Raw genomic sequence first — 25167 nt, 5'->3', positions numbered from 1 at the left:
TTTCATAATGTTTTTAAGACTTAGAAACTGTTCTACACCAACTATAAAAATGAGCATGTCTTCCATCCATTGACATGTTGGATATCTACCTAATTTTTCTGTCACCATGTAAACAATTACTCCGTAATGTCCCTTTTCAATTCTGGAACCAACTAAAGTTTCCATTGATCTTTACAGTGACAATGGATGCAGTTGTCAGCCTCGCTCCAAACCTGAACCCATCATTACCAAAGACCATCCTAATTTTATAATTTGATACATTTTGGGGGAACAGCTGTCTGTTATAGTTTGTTTTACAGGACACCATACAAATAATTTCAACACTTCAAGCATGTTGGATGGGGCTGATTGGTAAAAGCTGGGACTGTAAATCTCAGGAGCAATCTGGGGTTAAAGACCTACCTCAGGAGCCCACTGGTAAAATGGCTGTACTGACCCTGGGACTTGAACTAGCAACCTTATAATCACAAGTACAATGTCCTAACCTACTGAGTCACATACTACTTCCAAATGTGTGCCACTGTTGGATCTCACACTACATAGTGAATCAATACAGCTAATACTGCACACTTTATCTCCAGGTCGGTTTGATCCTCAGCTAATCTTCCTGTATAATTATTTCACAGGTAACACCCTGGTAGCTTCATATTCACTAGAAACCTTTTCCTCTGCAGTGCATGTTATGAACCTAACAGGTTTGATTCCAAATCATAGGCAAGATAAATGAGGCAAACAAATGTGTCCTTACGGTTTGCTATCGATTAAACCCATCCTCTTTTGAACTCAATTTCCCAATCACCATGGGATGGCAGACACTTGCTCTGTGTGTAAAGTTGGTGTGACCTCCCCAGAATCCAGAAACATGTAATCTTGGTGAATTGGTGTCTTAAATTGCCCTCACATTTTATATTGCCTGGGACAGGCTCCAACCTTGCCATGACCCTGCTTTGAACAAATGGTCACATAAGGTATTTGGATACTATTCCTAGCATACTGTATTGATATGGATTCGCACAGGAAAATGAATTTTAAAACATAATTTGGAACCAAAGGGGCAAAATATTCGATCCTTTATAACATTTTACCAAATCTTAGTGCTATTACTACGGTCATCGTCTTTTATTCGCCTGATGCATTCTCAAAATGAAGCCAAAGCCGAAAGAACTGTGAATGGGTGACGTCATAGCGGAAGTGTTTTTAACGTTCAAGATGGCGACGTCAATCAGGAAGTAAGACAATCACCAAAAAAAAATCTGATGTTAAAATCCCGGCATCAGGCGAACTACAACACACGCGCACAAGATTTGTATTGATGGTTTGATGGTGACCAGACTTATTAAAAGTTTGCTTTGCTAAGGGTAAGTGAACTATGAGCCGGTTAAACGTATCCAGAATACTCTATGAATTATCGCCCATCGAGCTGTGTATTTACAACCTCTCACGCAACGGGGTTAAACGACAGTTCCATAAAAGAGAGATAAGATCATACTTGTTTCTATTTTCAAGGACAACTCTTTAATCGTTTTACTTTCATAAATGTTTCTTACATAAATACGTACATTTACATATATATTTCATATTTAATAAAGTAGTGAGGCACTTTATAAAGCGTTTTCTTTTGCTGCCATTTTTGACGGATACCTGGCGATATGTAGGCAGACGACAGGGGGTCTTTGTGTGGCGAAAGTAGGTTATCATGCTAACCACGTTAGCAAACTAAATAAACTGGTGCTAGGTAGTTTGGCAACTAGTCATCGGCGCCGAGGCTTTTAAATGTCTCCTCTAAACAAAAACGCTTTATGGAGTGTCTGTTTTTTTTATTTGGTCGGGTTTGTATTTCATTTATACACCGAGGAAACTGGCCAATTCATCGTTCTCCAGTGCTAGTATTACTGTAGTGTCAGTTAACCGTCTCAATAGTTACACTGTTAAACAGCTAGTTTCAGTGCATATGACTTGGTGGCGATTATTCCCGTTAGTCGGATGCTGGGGGGTTATACTGTGGGAAAATATTGAAGATGTCTTTCGTTTTCACTGTAGTTCCCATGCGGTAAAAGCGAAGCCACATTGTTTTGGCGTGTGTCAGGGCTTTTGTCACAGGCTAGACGACATATTTCTTTACACGGTCCTGGAATATAAATGGTCCACAAGTTAATCCCCTTGAAACGACGTTGACGTTGGATCAGGTGCCGCATCGTAACTCTTGCTAATCTGATCTCCTATCACTTTTCGCATACATAATATAAATAGCGCAGTGAACTTTGTTTTCTCTTTCACTATGATATGAAAATGTATTGTTTTAGCGATGGCTATGCTCGTTTCTGTAACTGTCATATTATACTGTCTGACTTCTATGGCTAAAACTTTTTAAACGATTTGCTTCAAAGTGTAACCAGTTGCATCATTAATTAATAACAGGAAGGTACAACATATGTTAGTAAATGTGTATTTGCAGTTACTTTTGAGAAGTGTTTGCAAGTTTACAGAAATAATCAAATTCCATCTGATGTGGCCATTAGGAATGTTTTGTGAGTTATGATTTCTTTCTAGGCCTTTGTTCCACAATCCTAATCCAGTTAATTAAAGGTGTGCTTATCTGCTGAATTGTTTACATTTGTGTTTACTTAAAATTACTGATAGATTAGCAACTAAAAGCAAATTTGTAATTTAATCTTGCAGAAAAGGTCATTTATTCTGCTGTGCTATTAGGGAGCAGCAGCAGTTCTGCCTGTGAAGGTAGGAAAAGTAATGTAAGCTTTGTAAAATCGGCAGCTCCTGGCCCTCTCTGGGCTGACTGCCCTTCTGACCTTGATGGCAGCTTCTGTCATTAGTTACTGGCGATCCTGGTCATGCACTGGAGTAGTTCTCTGGAATGCAGAAAAGCTTGCAGTCAATCTGTTACCTCAAGGATCTCTTGTAGGCGAGTAGACAGTGTTGCTAGGAAGCACATCCCATCATTTCAAAATTTTATATATATATATATATATATATATATATATATATATATATATATATATATATATATATTGCCTCCTTCTGCAGTGTTTGCCTGAAGTGTTTGTGTCTTATGTCTTTGTGAGCTTGTATGAACTCTGCTACATTTTGCAAATGTTGCTTGGTGTTGGATTATAGTTCATGCCGGTAAGAGGAACGACATCCGTGTTTGCTGTCATTGTGTGAACCAGCGGCTCTCTGCTTCCGCCTCTCATTTATCTGTTACTGACATGAAGTGACAGACCGACCCCCCCCCCCCCAGGTGTTTTTGAGACAGGAACCGGTGTAACTAGCTGTAGTGTGTGTGACATAACCGTCACAAGGTGTCTTCCACATTTTCTCTTCACCACATTCAGTTTTTTCTGTTTGTTGCGACTGTGATAGATAATATGTGTGAACAACAACTGTATACAAGTACATAGCGAGATGAAACAGCGTTCCTCCATGATCACAGCGCACATATAGCAATACACAATAACTATACTACACAATAACAATACCTATCTGAAGTGCAGACTGTGGGCTTTAGACATGTCAAAAAATAATATAACAATGACAATCCAGATGCACCTAGTGTATTTGTAGATGTAATGCAAAAGAAGCTTTTACCTGCATATATGTAAACATTGGTGGTCAAGGCCGCACCAGGCAGTGGAGTATTGCACGTGTAGCAGTGTGAATAGAATTGAATAGTGTGTTGCGTGCAAAGAAATTGCATGTGAAAAACGGCAATTTCAACATGTTGAAATTAAGAGAATGTGATTGGTTGTTTGCGCTAGTTTATAATATATAATATGATATTGCGCTTGGAAGGACATTGGCAGCATCTAAGCTTATTGTGCATTCACGGCACATGAAATAGTGCACAGGAACTAGAATTTAGCAGCATACGGTATTGTTGTGAGGTATAGCACTTGTACCGTCTTTTGGCAGCGTGTGTGTGGGAAATATTCAGTTTCAGGACCATTTATTCAGTATAAATTGAGGTACATTAAGGTAAAGTGCAGGTGCAGTTGGGTGTATTGGGGCTGTATTTGTTGCTTAAATACCTTGTTTCATCATGGTATAGGTCCAGGGTCAGTCCATTAAACATTATGGCCATATATTGTTTTGAATTGGGGTAGTTTACTGTTAATATTTTAGTTGTGCCAATGAAGCCATCACTGATTTATAATGACAGCATAAAGCTGGCATGATTTCGCACTTCTGCTGCCATTTGTTTTAAAGTTCTTCTTGCTGTTTAATTGTGGTAGAAAAACAGAGCAGTGGCCTTCCTGGAGGAGTGTTCTGGCTGCTGACAGTTCATTCTACCTCGATCAGAGGTCCAAAATGCACACGGATCTCCTGCCTCTCCTTTTTGGCGGTGTGCCCTGGCATGCCACCAATGGACTTTAAGGATGCAGTCCACCTATAAGAACCCATGTAGGTCTCCACGGAAACCCCTCAGGTGTTAGTCACGGTCGTGTGATGGTTGACGACACGGTACAACACGCAATGCTCCCACATCCCTTTTTTACCAGGACCATAGTTTCCAAAAGTCCATGCTGGTTTAGTCCTAATACAAAGACCCTTATCCACACTACTTGTGCAACAGAACTTTTTCAAGGCCAGAAGTAATGAAAGCAAAGGTTGTGTTTCAGTGAAATCCAAGTTGAAAAATAGCACCCTCTGGGATTTATTGTGATAGCTGTCGCCCCCTTTCCTGGCTAGGGCTCCGAGGTTGGCTAACATGCCTCAGAAAACTGCAGAATGTGGTGCTGTTTACTGACCTTTTAACTCTAATGATGTACGGCTAGGAAACTCTCTTTTCCTCTCTGCTCTAAAAATCCTCTGGTAAGTTGCGAATGCGTATAAAGAAATCTGGAAAGGCAGCAATTACCAATATTGTCAGTCTGCGACTGTTTTCTGCAGCTCACTTTCCCCTTAATTTTCTCTAATTCTCTGACTTCTGTTTCTCTATTTCCATTTTTTCTTTTGTCACGAAAGGGCTTGTGAATGGAAGTTATTAAAATGGAAGGTCAGGTGTTTAAAAAGCTTGATTAATAATGCAGATGTCTGCTGGTGGACTAATGTCTTCCTCCTATGAATTTTTAATGGCTTAATTAATCTGCTATGGCCATCATAACGAATAGGTCTCATGGCATTTAGCATGATTATGAGCAGTGATGTATTGTCTTTCCAATAATTATGATATGCACATTTAATCAGGCGAGGTGTTCCCACAGGGACTCTGCTGACTTGTGAACAGTTACAACCTCTTTGATGGGACGGAGCAGCTGCTTCTGGCTTGGATGCAGGAATGTCAGAGTAATTAATAGCTGATCACCCACCCAACAGATGAAACACCTCTAAGATTAAACAGGGGCAGACAGGTGGGGGTGGTACCAGATCCAGCCATTTTCGGTCTTCTGTCTGTGCTTTCGCTGGCCTTGTTCACCTCTGCTTGTTTGTACACATTTCATGCGGTATCTGCTGTTTGTGCATCGTTAGTAAATTCTTGTCTCTTGGAGCTGAGTTTACGCTTTCTGGCTTGTACTGGTGATTTTAATTTATGAAATGTTTGGAATGGGTAATCTCTGTACCTGAAAATGTAAGCAAGGTATTGTGCCTTCTGTTCAGGTATGACCCCGTAAACAGAGTCACAGTTAAAAGGACTCTTGTGTAAAGTTTTATGATGGACTCTGTCCATGAGGTACACTTGTAGGACTCGGCTGAGAATGGAGCCTAGGACTCTGTACCAGTGCGTCTGACTTGGCAGAATAAGGACAGTCGTGCTCGCTGAGCCCCCCCCCCACCAGACTCCCAGCATAGGGAATTCGGGTCTTGAGTAGAGACACTAGAGTGGGTGTAATCTGAGCGCCTTCAGCAAAAGCAGTCTGTCCGGCCAGGAAAGCATCTGCACTAGTTGTGTAACAGTCATTGATTCCCTTGGTTCACTTATAGAATATAATGATGCATTGCTCTAAAGAAAAATTGTAATATTGCGCCAGTAATTTCTTCTAATTTGTAATTATGCAGTTCCAGAAATGATTTGTTTATAAGGTAAAGGTAAACTCTTATTGTCCACATTTATTTTACTACATGGATATGACGGTCAAATAGAAACTAGTGCTTCTTACAGAAGAGCTGAAACCTTACCTTACCGCAGGGCTGTTATGAAAACAGTATCGGCAAATCCCATCCAGCAGCCCTCAGCCTCAGCGGTCTCTGTGGGTGGTGGGGAGGGAAAGGAGCCCCTGCAGAGGTGAACGCTGGGAGATGCCTTCACTCCTCTTGGGTGAGGAGCCAGCGAGCTGGAAACTTCTAGAGGTTCTGTCTGTGAGCAGGTGCCTGGGTTTCAGGTGTAAGGGAGCAGTGGAGGAAAAATTATAAATATTTTAGTCAATAAAAGATATGTGCTTGTGTTATTTCTCTGTATTGTTAATACCACATATTGACCTAGAATTAGTCTAATGATATATAAAATGCAAATTAATTGGTGGAATCACCCACCACCGATGGTTAATTCATGTTGGAAGGTCTGTGTGTGTATATATTATGGCAACAAAAATGATTATATTGATAATTAATTAATCATGTGATCAGGCGGTCAACTAAGCAAAATGTTAGTCCAAAACAGGATTTAAAGTGCAAATGGTTTATTTAACATGTACAGGAATTTTTCCAGCTCTAACAAAAACAGTCTAGAGAATCTCATTGTAAAGGGACATAGAAACAAATAAATATAAAAAAAAAAATTGGTCAATCTTTAACGTAATATTTCGTAAGAGAAACACAAAATAACATGCGTCACCATACTGTTTTCCTTCAGGGAAATGCATATAGGACAATAACAGATGAACCTGCTGTTTCCTTCATACTGAGGTCACTAACAATTATACTTAAGACCAGCATTGATGTTGCCAGACGATGGTGTCGTCATACACAGTTTTACGCTGTAAGCTGCAAAAATGCTACCAATCAATCATAAAAGTCACTGTCAACTATTTTTATAAAAAATTATCGATCTTGAATAGTTGTAGCCGCTGCAGTATATGTGTGTGCTTGTGTGTGTATGAAATATGGTTGTATTTTGGGGTGTTGCCTTAGCATTCTGGCTGCACATTCTCAGGCTGTTGTGGTTATAGCCAAACCATATGGTCACATCCATCGCCAACCATAAGTTTTCCTGTCAGTTGCAGTTGGGATCAAATTGGCAGTGTGTGTGGTTTGTTTTGCACCTGAAACTCACATGGGTCTTAGCCTCTTAAATACTATGTGCTTCAAAAATGATTCGAAAAGATCCTTATGCTGATTATAAAAAAGTGTCTTAACTTTAAATTAAGTGAAGATTTGCACATAAATGGACCAGCAAATTAGATGATGGCATTTACAGGCGATGCCTGACTGCCACTTGTGGATTATATGAGGAATGGAGCCCAATGACTATTATCAGTCAGACTTAAGGAGCCCTGAGTCTTTAACGTCGGGGCCAATCTTAATGAGAAACGACTTCATTAATGAAATCACCATTAACCACCATTGACCTTATTCCTATTTAACACATTTTAACTATTATTTATTCGCTTAGCTGACACTTTATATGTGGATGGATTCCAGTGTTAAGCAATGACATGACTGGATGTTTTAACACAGTGTTTTATTTCCTTACTCAACCTACCTGCTGCTTTTATCTGCCAGGACACCTGGGTTATCATCGGTAACGAAACACTAACATTTTCATAAATGCATATAAAGTAAGATACAAAAAAAACTACAATTAAAACTATAAATATTCTTTCGCTAAAGTAATGATTTGTTTATTTACCTTTAATGACCAATAGTAATACCTGGAATATGTTTTGCCAGTTTTTTCGGAAATTAGTAGGTGCAGTGTATATTCATACAGGATTCTCTAAATGAAATTACTTAACTAAAACGTATAAAAACTAAATAAATATATATTTAAAATAAAAACTGACGCACCGACTAACTGAAACTAAACTGGATTTCCAAATGAAAATTGAAAATGACATGAAATAGAAGTCAAATTAAGAAATCTATTCTATAATGGCACTGCCTGGGCCTGTGTGGTACGACATGACTCTGTGCATCCCCCTCTCTGCAGGCATGGCTGACCCCGGTAAAGCCTCTTTGTCCACGCCCTGATGCCCCTTATGGCTGCTCCTCCCGCCATGGATGGGGAGAACCACCTGGATCTGCGGGGGCCGCATTCTGACCGTGCTGCCTACAGTTTGTCCATGCAGGTACAGCGTTATCCATGTACCAGGACCGAAACCACTTGGTACCTCCCACCTTCTTTTGTCATGTCCCTGCATGTGATTGGCTCATCTTGCTATCTGACTGGACCCATTCTATATACGACAGCACCATTAGTTTGAATTAGGGAAACTGGGAAAGAACTCTGGAAATGCATAATTTCAAACACATTATTAATGAATTTGTTTCCCAATCTTTCAGAATGCGATGCATCAGGCTACCCCCTGGAAATACTCGCAGGCACCTCTGTACAGTGCTCCTTATCCTGTGCATTCTGGAAACCAGTAAGTATAAAGTCAGCTTTTGTATATGTGACATATCTGATTTTGATTGTCAGTGTAGATGAGGAGGGTAGGGCAACGGTGGGGAGTCTCAGAAGACAAGCCGGGGTGGGGGGTGGAAGATACCCCAGCTGGAATTCAAGGACTCTTCATTGTTGAGTTTTCATTAACCTGCCACTGTGAGTAATGCAAGCAAACAGTAGCTGTGCGCGTTAGTTGTGGTTCGGCGTCTCACACGACTGTCAATTTTTGGCCCCCAATTCCTGGGCTGACTTTCACACTCCACAGCTCGCCCTTGTAGCGCTTTGCAAGCTCAGTTCAGAGGCAGTTCACACACCTCATAAACATCCCAGCTGGAAGTGCCTTGTTTCTGCAGGTGTCTTTGTCGGTGTGACAGGGGGACGGGGGGGGGGGGGGGACGTGTACGGGATGCTCATCTATATGTGGATCCGAGCAAATGTGTCTGAGAATTACATTGTCTGCTAAACAAAGACAGTGTGGTGCAATGTATCCTATATCTGCGTTACATTCTTCATCGTGCCGTTTGTGTCTTTGTATGTTTACACATCCCCAGCCCCTATGCAGACATATATGCCCTGTGCTTCTCATCTTCTGCATCAGTCTGCTCTTCTCTGCTCTCTGGGCAAATATAAAATTATTAATATAGAAATGTATCTCATTTAAAATACAAGGCCTGACTGCAAGCCTTGTTTAGCCTCTTCTTTGGATGTAAAGGCACATATCTAAAGTTCGGATGGTTATTCAAACCCCGTCCTTTAATTTGCGCTTCCCCAATTTATGCAAAGACAAAGGTCGAGCTTACTGCCAACGGGAAGTGCCTGTTGCCATGCTTTTCCAAAGAATGAGGAATAAAGACCTGATCTGTTCTAGATCATGTTCCAGGGGATTCTCATTCAGAAAACGCATCCCCAGATGGCGCTCTGAATGTCCCAACACTGCGTTTTCTTCGTATTTGATGGCCTTGTGTTTCTGTTGTGTTTCACTGCACTCTTTTTATGGTAGGCTGGTAGTTAGAGGGTCCTGCAAAAGGTTTAACCTTTTCCATACTAAACCAGGAGACTGAATATTGAGTAAATTTGGTGGGGGGGGCAGAGTTTCTCCTTTCATTTCCTTGTATTTTATCCTAAAAAGGTATTCATGACTAAGAACTGGAAATATTTCATCAGATCCTAAGGCAGTGATCTTAACCTTTTTGAGGTGATGATGATAGTCTTAAGACACGAGTAATGGAAGTCCCCTTTTAAATTGGGCAGAGATCACAGCTGTCTGTGTCAGGCATCCGATTCACTGACACAGTGCCATCTCTTCCAGGCACTGTCCCCAGCTCCCATCTGCTGACAGTCAGTTAGACCTCTTGGCCTCCTTGCTATGCCAGAATGCAGAGGTACCCGGGCCAAGCTTGCAACGGAACAGAGATTCCTCTCAGGTAAGAGGCGGAGGGGGTTTGAGGTGGACCCTGTTGACGCCGGGGTTGGGCACCAGGGCTCCATGCTAACCTTCTCCTGAAGCTTTTCAAAGGCCTTCTTGGCCTCAAAAGGCATAGCTGTAATTGGACGTTTATAAATAGTGACTGGCGAACTGACAACCAATGAGAGCTCTTGTTCCGTATCACATTCCCAAATGAAGCCACACTCTATGGTCACTAAATGATTCTTAAATGAACGTGTCAGATTTACACTATTGCTAAACATGAAAGAGGGAAAGCATAGAATGGGTATCACTGAAGCGAAAAATCATGTGCGTTTTGTAAAATACTAGCATTTGATTGTTATGAATTATTTACATTACATACATCCCTCCTAAAACCCACATTTCCCTCCTGTCACAATGATAAATGTCCCTACATCAGACCAAACGTTATATGCATGAGCAGTGGACCGGTATAGACAGTGAGTCAATGTGTCAGCCAATCAGGCGCTGAGGAATTTACATACAAGGTGTGAGTGAAAGTGGCATTTAACCGTAATGGACCCTCATGGATCAGAGCGGGGAGGGAGCTACACATATCCTGCAGTAAAATGGCCTCTCTTGCTTGTCCCCAAATGCTGCACAGCGCTGTCACCTAGACAGCAGAGAGGCGTCACTGAGGGAACGTGGCAGAGTGACTGATAACCTTTGAGCCCTCAGTCTGACTGTGCTGCTATGCCTTTGCACACTTTTCCTCTTTCTTTGCCTCTTCCTGTTTTAAACATTGAACAATATTTTTTGAATATTTAAGCAGCACACCTGGCTTGTCGCTCCATTTGTCATGCCGCTTGTACGATGAAAGGAATACTGTAATTGTCCTTATTTATGCATCTTAATAATATTAATATCATACATGAATATGATAGTAAGCGGTGTCGCTGTGAGGTTTTCTCTGTTGTGGTCTGAAACGCTTCCATCCCCTCAGGACTTCCAGGACATCGACATGTCATGGCTACCCTCTTCGCCTGATTCGCTATCGGAATACATCGCGCAGGACTGTGGCTTGCCCCTGTTGAGCGATGTCGCTGTTTCTGGGTCGGAGGTGAGTGACCTGCGGCCCTCTCTCCGCCAGCTTGCTTCCTTCCTATACCGGGCTGATTTGGCGTCTCTCTTGTGCAGGATAATGGCGGGATGCCATTGCCTACCGGCCTGGAGGACATCTCTGCCATCCTTGGTCCTGGTCCCCTGGTTGGGATTAAGGTACAGAGCATTTCCGTTCTTTCCTTCTTCTCTTTACCCCAGTTTCTTAAACGGCCTAACCTTCTTTCGGCTGCCCTCTTAGTCCCAGCCTGCCCCCGAGGAGGAAGAAGAGGCTGATGAAGAGGAGACATTGGAGCTTGGCCATGTGGACACCTATGCTGAATACAGACCGTCGAAATGTATGTGCTCTGGCCTCGGGCTTCATGACCCACAGCCGTCCAGTCCGTGTCCCTTTCGAAAAGGCTGATCAATCAAACTCCTGTCCCGTTTGTTCATGTAGCCATGATAGGAGTCTCACACCCTGACATCGTTGTGGAGACCAGCACACTGTCCAGTGTCCCCCCTCCTGACATCACCTACACCCTGTCTGTCCCTGAGAGGACCGTCTCTGCTGGACTGCTATCTGCCCTGCAGCTTGAGGCTGTCATCTATAGCTGTCAGGTGTGTATGTGTGTGTGTGTGTGTGTGTGTGTGTATGTGAAAGTGTGTAGGAAATGTTTTTTTATGTGTTGCTGTCTTCTAGTGATGGACAAAATGACACTATATGAACCATTTGCTGTATTTTTTGACCCCACTAGATGGCGCTCTTGGTTTGTTTTGGGGCATGCTTTGTGAACTGAGTAATATCTAGTGGGGTCAGAAAATATAGCAAATGGTTTATGAAGCGTCATTTTGTCCATCGGTACTAACTTGTCCTCCTCCACAGCAACACGAGGTGATCCTGCAGAATGGCCAGCGGGCTGGTTTCCTCATCGGGGATGGGGCAGGCGTGGGAAAAGGCCGCACCTTGGCTGGGATCATCCTGGAAAACTTCCTGAAAGGGCGCCGGAAAGCACTGTGGTGAGGGCTGGTTCTCACACTCTCATCTACTAACTCCCGAGACTCGATCTGATGCCCTTCTGCCTTTTTTTTTTTGTTTTAGGTTCAGTGTTTCCAATGACCTGAAGTACGATGCCGAGAGAGACCTTAAAGACATAGAAGCTCCCAGCATTCCCGTCTATGCCTTGAACAAGGTGCCTGTGTGTCTGCTGTCACTGGGGGGAAGTGTGTGGCTCTGGGCTAAGCCTCTGTGCCTGTGATCGGAAGGTCGCCAGGTCGAGCCCGACTTCTGCACATCTGCAGGTCCTTGAGGAAGACCCTTAACCCCTAGCCCTTCACAGCCAGCTTACGCTCACGTTGATAATGTTGTAATGTTTATATTCTGAGTTTGTCCGATCATAGGCATCTATGGCACTACTCATTAAAGGTGATGAATCCATGTTTGATCACTGCAGATGTTTTGCAGAGTTTGATCCTCGCCCCTCTCCCCCCCTAGATTAAGTATGACGACACCGCCACTTCGGAGGGCATCCTGTTTGCCACTTACTCAGCCCTGATAGGGAAGAGCAAGGCGGGCAGCCAGCTGCGGACTCGCCTGAAGCAGATCCTGGACTGGTGTGGCCCCAGCTTCGACGGAGTCGTATCCTTCTCGTGCGGCCTCAGTGATCCGCCAGCAGTTCCGCCACGTGTTTTAATTCCTGCCAGAGGTGGCGCTGTTTTCATTTTGCCCTTGACTGGCACCCCTAGATTGTGTTTGACGAGTGCCACAAAGCTAAAAATGCAACCTCCACCAAGATGGGCAAGGCGGTGCTGGACCTGCAGAGCAAGCTGCCGCTGGCCCGGGTGGTGTACGCCAGCGCGACAGGTATGCTCGCACGCCACTTTGTTTACACACGTGAGCAGCTGACATATTTTATGCTGCTGTTCCTTTAGGTTCAGCAGGCAGCTCCTTCTAGTACGATCTGTATGAGTTGAAAGTCCAGTTTTCCATAATCATCGTATTTCAGCTCTGCCACATAAATTTGTTGGTGAATTGCATGCAAACTGTCTGTCTAGCCGTCTGACACTGTCTGATTCTCTCTGTCTGTCTGTATCTCTGACTCTCTGTATGGCTACCTGTTTATCTGGCCGTCTGTTACTGTCTGATTCTCACTCTCTGACTCTGTCTGTCTGACTGCCTTTCTTCTCTCCAGGGGCCTCAGAGCCAAAGAACATGATCTACATGAGCCGGCTGGGCATTTGGGGGGAGGGCACCCCCTTCAGGACCTTTGACCACTTTCTGCAGGCTATTGAAAAGAGGTCAGTGACAAGGTTTCCTCTGCTGGGGGGGGGGGTGGAGCATAGGGATGTTTGTGGCCCCGCCCTCCCCATGCACTGACTTCCTGTCCCCACATGCATCAGAGGGGTGGGTGCCATGGAGATCGTGGCCATGGACATGAAGGTCAGTGGCATGTACATCGCTCGGCAGCTCAGCTTCTCAGGCGTGTCCTTCCACATCGAGGAGATCAGCCTGGACGATGACTTCAAGCTTGTCTACAACAAGGCTGCTAAGCTGGTAAGGATGAGGGCTGACTCTGGGCTGACTCTGGCTTGTTTTTCAGTACCACCGTGTCTCCTCGTCTGTGACCCGCTGTTTTCCGTTGTTCCACAGTGGGCCGAGGCCCTGAACGTGTTTCTGCAGGCAGCCGACCTCCTGGGGTTGGTCTCCCGCAAGACCCTTTGGGGCCAGTTCTGGTCTGCACACCAGCGATTCTTCAAGTACCTATGTATTGCTGCTAAAGTGCGCCGCCTAGTGGAGCTGGCTGAGACAGCACTTCGGGAGGGCAAGGTAAGCAAAAATGTCTGGGCTGATTACTGAGGGATTATCTGTTTCCAGGGCACCTTTGACACCTGTCTCTGTGTCTCCGTGTGTTGCTTGTTTTTCTATTTGTAACCCCGAAATACACCCGCCCACAGTGCGTCGTCATCGGCCTGCAGTCCACCGGCGAAGCCCGGACCCGGGAGGTGCTGGATGAGAATGACGGTCACCTGGACAGATTTGTGTCTGCGGCGGAGTGAGTACTGGGGAGGGCAAGGGAGTCTGAATGACACTGGGGAAAGTTTACATCGCCATATTTGAATTTTTTTAAGTAAATATTGTGATTTAAGAAATGGAGATTAAAATACATCTGAAATGAGCCATAATCAAATAGAGCTTTTCTCATTCTCATCATTTTGGGAAATCTCTCAGAAATATGCAGTGGAGGTAAACATTACACAGTTTTTTTTTTACATGTACTAGACAATCTTGAAAAGGAAAATTCAAGTTTTGTTTCCTATGACAGAGTAAAAATATTTTAGTGTAATGTATTGGTAGCTGAGTGTTGCAGTTGCTTGCAATGTGACTGTTGCATTTACATAATATATAATGTTGATCTTAATGTTACATGTCATGCCGGCCTAGTTGAGAGCGGGCCTGCCGTGATGGGCCTGCCCCCTGGCCGTCTTTATGGCTGTGCTCACTGGGTGCACATAACTTTGTCTGGTGAGGGATCTGTGCAGACAGATGTCTGTCTTGCAGGGGTGAGGGATCAGTGCTGATGGTGCAGACAGATGTGTGACTTTCTTGCAGGGGTGTGTTTCGGTCTCTGGTGCAGAAGCACTTTCCTTCAGAGAAGCAGAAGAGAGACAAGAGCGCAGGAAACAAAAGAAAGCGTGAGTTCCTCTGCGGCCCCTGACAATCTCCGCCTAAACCACACTTGCCTTGACAGAACGGCTTTTTGTCACATGTTGCTGTCTGTGTGTGTCCAGGCAAGCCCAAGGGCCGTCCACCAAAATACCCAAAGCACGGCGTGGAGCTCAGCGGCGTGATCAATATCAGCGATGACACCAGCACTGACACCGACGGCCTGGACAGCGACTCCAATTCTTCGCCCGACTCGCTGCTAGACAACGACGACGTCATCTTCGTCAACCACACCACCTGCCACTCAGGTGCCCTGACTTTGGAACAATTACCCAGCATGCCGCCCTGCTTTCTGTTTCCATACAGTGCTCCCGTGTAGGAGACGTCTAAACACTAACAGGTGTAGGATTAGTAAAAATGTAGCTGTGTGCTTAATCAACATTTGAAGCAACCGATGAGGTTTCATTTTGATATGGATGTAAATGTAACTTGAGTAAATCCTTGAAACTAGAACTGGCTCCTGCTACGGTCATTATTGTAAACAAAAACTAAAAGTATAAGAAAACATACTGAACTAAATGAAAACTATAAATATTGCTTCCAAATCTAGCTGAGATAAAAACAAATATCAAGTACTTCCCATTACTGTTTTTAATACTGTTTTGCTAAGTTAATGATTGTTTATCTGGATTGACGATTAGTAAAACATGGAACGTGTTTTGAGGACATTAGTACTTAATGTGCACTGTGCATTCATGTGGAATTTCCCTAAATATCAGACACAAAATAATTCTATAACGTTGTAAATAAAATTACTTAAACTGAAACTAAAATGTATATTTCTGTTTAGTCTTCAAAATAAAACTGGGGGTCTGATTTAATGAAAACCAATGAGAACACACTAATAAAATTCCAGTGAAAATTAAGTAAAACTAAACTGCATTTCAAATTAAAATTGAGAATAATATAAGAGCTAAATAAAATAAATTAAAGTTTTAATAACTTTGGTTGAAGCCCACGCTGATTCTGTGTGGATTGGCATGAATCCGGCACTGTGATGGAGGGAGGGGGGGCTCCCTTGTGTGGTGTTAATTCATATTGGGCGTGTTTTGGTCTGGCAGTTAAGTTGGACGAGATGAAGCGGAGGCTTCTGGGCCGGATTTGTGAGCTGGGGAGGGAGCTGCCCCTCAACACGCTGGACGAGCTAATCGACCGTCTTGGGGGGCCGGAGAAGGTCTCTGAGGTGAGGCGCCCCCCAGTACGGTGGGCTACCATGCTGCCTCCTGGCGTTTGGCCTGACCTTTGACCCGACCTTTGACCCTGTGCCGCGGCAGATGACTGGCAGGAAGGGGCGGGTGGTGCGGCAGGCCAACGGAAGCGTGCGGTACGAGTCTCGCGCTGAGCAGGGGCTCACCATCGACCACATCAACATCAAGGAGAAGGAGCGCTTCATGGATGGGGAGAAGGTGGGTGAGGGTGGCGCCAAGCCTTTGCTAAGGACTAGTGATGGTGAAAATGATGCTTTATGAACCATTTGCTGTATTTTCTGACTCCACTAGATGGTGCTCTTGGTTTGCTTTGGGGCATGCTTTGTGCCCATCTAGTGGGGTCAAAAAATACAGCAAATGATTCATGAAGTGTCATTTTGTCACTACTAAAGTCCCCCTAAGACAGCCCTAGCACCACCCCTGATCCCCACAGTGACCCTACAATTTAATTTGTAATGAATGTCATTAATTAAGTCATTATTTGAAAAGTATTTTTTCTTGGAGACTCATTTTAAAGATTTGACTTTTTCCTGACCTTCCTGTATTACAGCTGTAAATGCATTCATCTTAATGAGGGAAAATGAGGAAGTTCATATATATATATATATTTATTATTAATAATTTTTCACCGCCGCTTCAGTGATAAGTTAGAAGCATGTGCAATCAGTGAGTTTCTGGATGCAATGTGGTTTCTGTGAGCATGAAGTGAGAGGCTGGGAAGCCGCAGAACAGGCCACTCACCGTGTGCTTACTCCCCCCCCCCCAGCTGGTGGCCATCATTTCGGAGGCAGCCAGCTCGGGCATCTCACTGCAAGCGGATCGGCGGGTAAAGAACCAGCGCCGGAGGGTGCACCTAACCCTGGAGCTGCCGTGGAGCGCCGACCGGGCTATTCAGCAGTTTGGTGAGTAGCCGACCTGGTCCTGAGGGACGTCCCGGTGTCGTCCGGTAGTAGTGGACCGGACCAAACCAGTGAAGAGGAATGGCAAGAAGTCACATACAGGGTTTGTCCGAGCTGTGATCTCCTAGATGACTGATCTCTGATTGGTTGTGTGTCTGTCTCTCTAACATGCACATGTGACCGGCTCCCTGTCTGCGTACCCCTCCAGGTCGCACGCACCGTTCCAACCAGGTAACGGCTCCGGAGTATGTGTTCCTCATCTCGGAGTTGGCAGGAGAGCGCCGCTTCGCTTCTATCGTGGCCAAGAGGCTGGAGAGCCTGGTACGTCACACTGTCCTGCTCACGCCACCTGCTGGACACCAGCATCACACTCTGCTTTTCTGCAGCATGTTAGAGAACCAGTCTCTTTGTGTTCTGTCTTCTGTTACAGTAGAGTAGTGTTTCCCAATCCGGTCCTCAGGGACCTGCAGACAGTCCATGTTTTTGCTCCCTCCCGACGATTTGGCAGGGAGCTCGAAGGGTGAAAATACTTGAACCATATTGTGGGTCCCTGAGGACCAGATTGGGAAACACTGCAGTAGAGGTTTGCACTCGGAGGTTCTGTCACATAGGCTGAATAACCTTGAAGAACACCTACTCTGTGTTGGCCCATTTTGGGGCTTTCGGTTTCCCACTTTTTAGCCTTTCTGCCCTGAGGGGTACCGTTTCCTGCCTGACTCATCACGTCTCTCACTGTTCCATGCTCAGGGGGCTCTTACCCACGGGGACCGGAGGGCCACAGAGTCAAGGGACCTCAGCAAGTTCAACTTTGAGAACAAGGTGAGAGTTTGGGACGTATGCTTGTGTGTGGGGCGGGGAGGCCCGGGCCGGTAAGTCTACACTGAGCCTCGGTTCTGACATTAGTTGTCTTGCTGTGCTCTGTAGTACGGTACCAGAGCACTGGACCAGATCACCAAAGCCATCCTGGGCCATATTGAGAGCAAGGTACCCCCCCCAAAGGGGTACCCCGGAGGAAATACCATGTTTTTTAGTGGTAAGTACACCTACCCCCAACCTTTCCCCAGCATGCACGTGTGTGTGTGTGTGTGTGTGTGTGTGTGTGTGTGTGTGTGAGAGAGGTTCAAGTATAAATTACATTTTGGGACCAAATGTCCCCACAATGTGATAAAAACCTGTCATTTTGACGTTGTGGGGACCATTTTTTTGGAAAATTCAATTTTGTAAAAATATGTGACTTCAGTAAAAAACTAAGAGCCTAAAGTCCTGTATTTTTTGTTTAGTTACTTATGATTATGGGTGGGTGGGGGTTAAGGGTGTCATTGGTGGGATTATGGATTCCCCCATAGGACTGAATGGACAGTCCCCACAAAGGTACGAGTACAGGTCTGTGTGTGTGTTACCATAGTCACCGTCTTTACTCTCTCTTTCATCCTTCAGACATGAAGTATGGCTTGATGGACGTGGGCTTCTTCTGTAAGGAGTCATTCAGCAATGAGAAAGGTGCCCTGAATCTCCAAGCAGCCCGTCAGTCACAAACTCTTCCACACACGTACAAACTATAGATCCTTGTAAACAACGTGCTGCAGCGCTATTTAGCCAAATTTTTTCATCAACTTTACCATTTTTTTCCCCCCTCAGGCACAACAGTGCAAACTAGTGTTCAAATGAAGATAAATTTGTGCTGTAATTAAGATTAATCGGTCCTGCAGTTACCTAATTGGACTGGTTCTGGAAATTCTAAAGTACTTATTAATCAGTCGAAATGACTTGTATGACCGTAATGAAGGACCACAATATTTTCCATTTAAGAAAAATTGCTGATTTTTTCTTTTTAGTCTGCTGGAAATCTTGGTAGATGGGGGGGGTCTCGGGGTAAATCAGGTTGTGGGTCAGTTTCAATGGGTGTGTTTTAGGTGAGGCCAGCCGGGGGGGAGGGTGGCCGGCAGTATCTCTGGGTGAGTCATGCTGAGGGACATGGTGTGTGTGTCCAGACTGCAGCATCACCAAGTTCCTCAACCGTATCCTGGGCCTGGAGGTACACAAGCAGAACTCACTCTTCCAGTACTTCAGTGACAACTTCGACTACCTAATAGAAATGGACAAAAAGGAGGGGAAGTATGATATGGGCATTCTGGGTAAGGGAGCTTTGCTTCTCCTCCCGTGTGTTTTTACGCGTGCGCCTATGACTGAGGCCAGTACTGCTGACTTAGGCTGTGTTTCTGTGGGCCTGCAGATTTGGCCCCGGGCAACGATAAGATTTACGAAGAGACCCAAGAGACGTTCCTCACCCCAGGCAACCCGCAGGAAGGCCAAGTGATCCTCTATGAGGTACGAGAGCCACGGGGAAGGTGAGTGGGCTGTGAGGCTCAGGACGCTGGGTGTGACTCTCTCTGACTCCCCCAGGTGAGTGTAGACCGCGGACTGCCCTGGGAGGAGGCGAGCAGTCGGGCAGAGACTCTGCGGGGGCCTGACGATGGCTTCTACCTGTCCCACAAGGTGAATCCCAGCACCATCTTCACTATACCCTCTGCACCTTAAAGGCCATCAGAACGCAATCCATTTATTATACTGTTACGCCAAAGCTTGTGTTTAATAATGGAAACCTGAAGATCCAGCCCAATTTGGGAAGGCATAGGAAGTTCAGTTATAGGGACTGTTAGTTCAGTCGAGTGCGTGACGGTTCAGCCGGAACAGAAACCTTGGCCCGCTGCCACCATTCGCTAGGCCCTGACAGCCTGGCGTGAGCAGCGGCCCGCGGTAAGATCTGTGCCGTGTCTCCGTGCTCGCAGATGCAGAGGAACCAGCCCTGTGTGCTTCTGGCGGAACAGAGCCGCGGAAAGAACCTAGTGCTGTACAAACCCAATATCGGCCGGCAGGCCCAGCCCGAGAGCCTGGACAACCTCCTGAGGAAATACCACAAGGTGAGTCGCCCTTCAGCCTCCAGCATGTTCCATTTTTCAGTCTTATGGACCCTAAATGGTCTTTGGTGAACCCTAGTGGCATGTAGTGGTATTGCATGTTTTTTTTTTAATCCCAGATGAGTGATATGTGACCAACGTCCATGCCGCCTTTCCTCAGGTTACACCTGATGAAGCCAGGGAATTCTGGGAAAAGCAGTATTCCGTATCCCTGACCAAGTGCAGCCATGCCAGCCGGTAGGTGCGGCAGGGACGCCCATGCCTGTTCCGACACGTAAGTATGGTCATTTGGGTCGTGTTACTGAGTGCATCTCTGTGGCAGGAGTGGCCGTTGCAAGCAGATGAGCCAGGGAGGCAAGTGCTGGATGGGGCTGCGGCTGCGGCGCTACCACATGCTGTGCGGCTCGCTTCTGCGCGTCTGGAAGCACGTGGCCGACACCGTCGCTAACGTCACCAGCTCCGGCATCCTGCAGATCGTGCGCCTCAAGACCAAGCAGCACAGCAAGCAAGTCGGTGAGTCCGCTATCTCGACCCCTACCCCCGTCACATGAGCTAGCCACCACCCCCCGCTGACCCCCGCCTTTCTGCCCGTGACCCAGGCATCCGGATCCCCGAGAACTGCGTGCCGCAGGTTCGCGACATCCTGCTGCAGATGGAGAAGGAGGTGCAGAGGCAGCGGCAGGAGCGGCAGGAGCGGCAGTGCCGGGCCGCCGAGGAGCAGGCCCTGGAACAGCAGCAGCAGCAGCAGCAGCAGTGGCACTCCTCCTTCCTCCCCTCCCAGCCACCCGCCCAGTCCGATCCCGTGGACGCCATCCTGGACCTAACTCTGAGCAGCCCGTCACCCTCCCTCAATAGCGATGCCGATGATGATCGCAATGACAGCCAGGGCCTGCTTTGCCCGTCTGAGCCAACTGGGGGTGCCCTACCTTACAGCCTGCAGCCCCCGCGAGATTTCCCGCATACCTCCCCTGAGGATGAGCTGACGGCCTCCTTGAATGGGCCCTGCCCCCAGCTGCCCCCTCACCTCTCCTTGTACCCTTCCTGCTCATCTTACTCTCCTGTACCCTCCACAGCCACTTACTCCACCACTTCCAGCTCCCCCTCCTGTTCCTTCCCATCAGGCCCTGCAATGGGCTGGTACACGCCTTCCTTCCAGACCAGCCACTGCAGTGCAGACGCTCTGGATGTGCGCGAGACACTGGACAGCCTGTTTCACACCAGCTCAGGCCGGCAGTCCGTGATCCAGTACTGGCTGCCTGGCTGGGATGCGACTTAACGCTAACGCTGACCCTCCGGCTCCCCTAGTGTCCCCACAAACCTCATTGGCTCAATATAGTGATTTGCTTTAAACTTGCTGTGGTAGATTATGATGAAGTTACAGATAACTGGCTCCAGCTCCCAGCATTCCTTAGTTTCCACCGAGTCTCTTCGGTGGTCTTTGGAGTGCGCCTGTCAACCTGGAATCATGTTTGCCGTTGGGGTGGAAGATGTTTAGTAGGGCAGTAAGCGCTTGAATCGGAAATGTTAGTTTAGAACAGATTTTATTTAAACCTGGAAAAGAAGCTGTTTCTTTTAGTTCAGAGGGATAACCAATCAGATTGCCCAGGAGGTGGGTCCAACCAAACCGATGTCTTTGTCAAACCTCCTCTAGTTGCCTGGATCCACCTCCTCTACAATCTGATTGGTTATCTCTCTGAACCAATCCTCCTGTCCTCAGAACATTTCTATGTAAGTAATACTCTCATGAGCTAGGTGTTTCCATGGCGATTGGCTGAACCCGGGCAGAGCAGATGGGCGGCATCCTGTCCGAAGGGCCTCACTCTCTAAATATCACACTTTGGCTTAAACCTTCGTTGTTTCATCATGTTTCATAATAGTGGTCTGAGCTGTTGCTACCAAGTTAGAAGCTGAAATGGAAACAAAAGTGTCACTTTGAACGTGCCTTCTAAGAAATGCAGTCTTTCTAAAGTATTTATATATTTTTTGAAACAGTGATGCTGGTTTTATTTGATCATCATAACAGACTGAAGGCCTTCATGGTGTTGTGCTGCTAGGAGATTTAAACCTTTTGGTTGTGGGCTCATGAATTCACAACCTCATGAATCGCTGAGCACGACCAATGATCACCATGGAGACTAAGGATTGGCTCTGCTAATGGCTGTTAAAAATGTGGCATGGGGGGTATTAATGTTTGCTGATCATGATGTAATTAAAGGGGACTAATTTACTTTCATTGTTGTTCAGCCCTTGAAATTCTCAGGGAAATGTATTGTTTTAACGGTCTTTAGGAGTTCAGTTTTATTACTATCTGGGTAATAAAACCTTCATATTTTAAGTAGTTGGATCTGTTGTCCTAATGCAAGTTAGATACCTAGAGCCCAGAAAGAACCTGTAAAAAATCTCCCTTCTCTGTAAGATTTTCTTGAGCAATAATTGTACAATAAGAACAAATCGAAAGGCAGAAGTCACTACTGTTTACGATCTGTATCGTATGTTTCATGGAAGACTTCCACATGTGTGGGTAGTATACAGGAACTATTTAAATTATGGCCCAAACTCACATCTTTTATTCTTGTAAAGCAAAGAAAAAAGAATTTATTGTATTGTCATTATTACTGCTATTTATATGTATTAAATATTCTAGTAGATAGATTATAATTTTGTTCTGCAGATTAATACTTTTAAAAAAGAAAGTTTCATCAGGGACTTCTCTTTTTATGAAATTGTTAACTGGTACCAAATATGTTGCACTGTTCTGTGCTTATTCCTAGTATAATGTCTCTGTACTGCCTCTTACTTGTTGTTTTCTGCGTGTTTTTGATTTAACATTATTAACTTGTTTTCATGGGTAGGGGATAAGCCTGCAGTATGATACCAAAATATTCCGACCTGAAGCCACTGGCTGTGTTAAAGTACTCAGGAAGAAATTCGAAAGAAGCCTGACATTGAGCTCGGTCTGGTTCGTAAGGGTTAATTTCACAACGGATAATGGAAACGCCCACTGCTGTTCAGCATTTTTGTTCCTGAATTGCTGTGTTTTGTGTGTGTGGTTGAAGAACTGGACAGAAAGCCAGGGTCTCTGCGGCCGGACCTGTGACTGAGGTGCTTTACTAGAATCTTCTTCATGTGATAAAGCGGCTGCAAAACTGATTTAAACAGAGGTGGGTACTTCAGGTCCTGAAAGTGTAAAAAAAAAAAAAAAAAACACTTCATACTCAACTGGTTAGTTGGAATAAAGAGTCTGTGCGACTTTACAATAAGGCTACTCATATGAGGAGTTTATGAATGGTTTATAATCTGTTTATCAATTGGGTTGTAACACTTTGTAAATTATCAATAGACTATTTTAAACAAGTTATAACAGTTTTCTTTTTATTAATGAGTTACTACCATTTACAAGTGGCAAAAGGGAGCCTTATTGTAACGTGGTACTGAAGTCACGGGCCCTCACCTGGTTGGTTGAAACAAAATCTTGGTCTGGATTTTTACTTCTGGACCTGGACTATCTACCTTTTGTTTAAATATAACCAATGAAATTTAATTATGAGTAAGGAATATGGAGGGGAAAATTATGTATTATTGAGGATTTTAAGGGTAAGTTGAATCCAGGTGTTACTACAAAGTTTCATTTGTTTTTGTATATTAGGTAAGTTCTCCAGTCTGAACTGTTCCATGAAGCTCTGGTCTTAGTGGAGATGCAGCCACCCAGAGATCCTTAGTTCACAGACACCCATGCAAACTCTCTCCTTAAACATATTGTGCTACTGACTATTTTTTTAAAGACTTTGACAAACCATTCAGCACTTTTATTCCCCGAATATATTTATTTGGATCAAAGTTGTATCGTTAAACACTTGTGCCTTTTTGACTAATTCTCTGTTTATAACAGGAGTCTTGTATGGCAGTCTTGATTTTTGTTAAAATAAAAGCTCAGGATTGCTGATGTTGCTTCTGTTTGTTCCTTGATCATGATGAACTGTGTTCGATTGTCCATTTTAGCATTTAATTTAAATAAACCTACATGTAAAAATTTGACTAATTTTTGTGTTTGAGAATAATTTCATTCAATGAATAGCGTATCACATGCTCATCTCACCTGTGCATTTTACTTTCACTCTTTTGTAAATGTACCTCAGTCATTGTCTTGCTAAATCAGTCTTTTGTAAACACAGTTATGCTAGTTTTTTAAACTCACTGTTTCCACCGCAGGCATATCAACCACATCCTTGATAAAAACTGATAGATTATTCATCTGCTTGCAGTTCCTTTCATTTTGTGTGACTTACAGTATGTGCCCAAGTTCAGTGGATAGACCTGTAGCTAATGCTCATGAGTCTGATCCCGTGCCTTGGCTGCCTTGGTGTGTAAAATGTGCATGTTGTCTCAGCATGGGCTTCCGTGAACAGACCAGACATATGCAGTTAGGTCAACTGGTTTGTCCCCTCAAGGAGAAACTCAATTTAACATATATAAAAAAAATCTGTGAATGCAGTCAAAAAATGAAAAATGCCTAAAGTCTTGTATTTTCTCTGGCTACTTATGGTTAAGGTTGTCATAGTTGGGGTTAGAGGTATGCCCACTGAAATGAATGGAGAGTCCCCACAAAGATATACATCAATAATATGCCTGTACGTGTGTGTGTGTGCGCGCACCCCATGAAGGCATCCTGTCTAGAGTGTCCCCTTGCCTTGTGTCAACCCTGGGTAGGATTTGCTCCAGGTTCCTCTGTGAACTTCAACAGGATAAGCCTTTGGGTGATGAATGGATGATTAACGAGGCGAATGTGCGCAGAGGTTCAGTGGACCACCAGGGGGCTCCCTGGGCAGGATAGCAGCCTGCTAGGTACCCCGTGCTTCCTGGAAGAGGCTCTGTCACCTATCACACCACTATCATGTAGGAGATCAAAAGCATATAACATCATTTGAGCTGTAAACAGCCAAAATCTGTGTACTATAGATAGCCGCAAGTCATCTGGCTTGGCTCTGAAATATCTAATAAATATGGCATCGTTGCTATATTCAGGCGTCTCACTCATTAGTTAGTAAAGTGCGGAAACGAAGGGACCCTAATACGTGCGGTGTTCTTCCTGTACCATTACTGAATGTAAGTGTACCGCCACCCTCTGGAAAAAACAGAGAACTGCACTTAGCGATCTGCTGAATTCTATTATGTTTTTGTTGCGTAAATCAAAATATTTATATTACCGAATGTATCACTCTTGTACAAATTTCCAAGCATGCATTGTATAAATTACAATTTTTTCAGTCTGAGGAAAACCGAATTGGGGTATAGCTTTTTATAAATTATATTAGTGTATTATGTGTGTGTGCGTGTAGTACACTAATCCAATATACAAAAAAACTCTGCACTACTAAT

General features: G+C 44.8%; 1 protein-coding gene across 1 annotated transcript; it reads left to right on the top strand.

The window, feature by feature from the left end:
- The first annotated feature begins 1199 nt into the window (after positions 1 to 1199).
- Positions 1200 to 23826, top strand: LOC125716507 (protein strawberry notch homolog 2-like). Its single transcript, XM_048988890.1, has 32 exons — positions 1200 to 1358; positions 8102 to 8240; positions 8455 to 8537; positions 9867 to 9981; positions 10948 to 11064; positions 11142 to 11222; positions 11305 to 11401; positions 11503 to 11663; positions 11929 to 12062; positions 12145 to 12235; positions 12538 to 12681; positions 12789 to 12906; positions 13235 to 13340; positions 13443 to 13596; positions 13693 to 13869; positions 13998 to 14095; positions 14653 to 14735; positions 14832 to 15014; positions 15828 to 15949; positions 16041 to 16172; positions 16741 to 16876; positions 17082 to 17194; positions 17621 to 17692; positions 17798 to 17906; positions 18311 to 18373; positions 18865 to 19008; positions 19107 to 19201; positions 19277 to 19369; positions 19663 to 19794; positions 19952 to 20028; positions 20114 to 20304; positions 20391 to 23826. Exons 2-32 carry the CDS (start codon positions 8142 to 8144, stop codon positions 21065 to 21067), a joined length of 4197 nt encoding a protein of 1398 aa, XP_048844847.1. The 5' UTR covers positions 1200 to 1358; positions 8102 to 8141; the 3' UTR covers positions 21068 to 23826.
- Positions 23827 to 25167: the final 1341 nt, after the last annotated feature.

This window comes from Brienomyrus brachyistius, chromosome 21 (assembly GCF_023856365.1).
Source record: "Brienomyrus brachyistius isolate T26 chromosome 21, BBRACH_0.4, whole genome shotgun sequence".
Classification (NCBI taxonomy): Eukaryota; Metazoa; Chordata; class Actinopteri; order Osteoglossiformes; family Mormyridae; genus Brienomyrus; species Brienomyrus brachyistius.
This window is presented reverse-complemented; position numbering and strand designations above follow the sequence as displayed.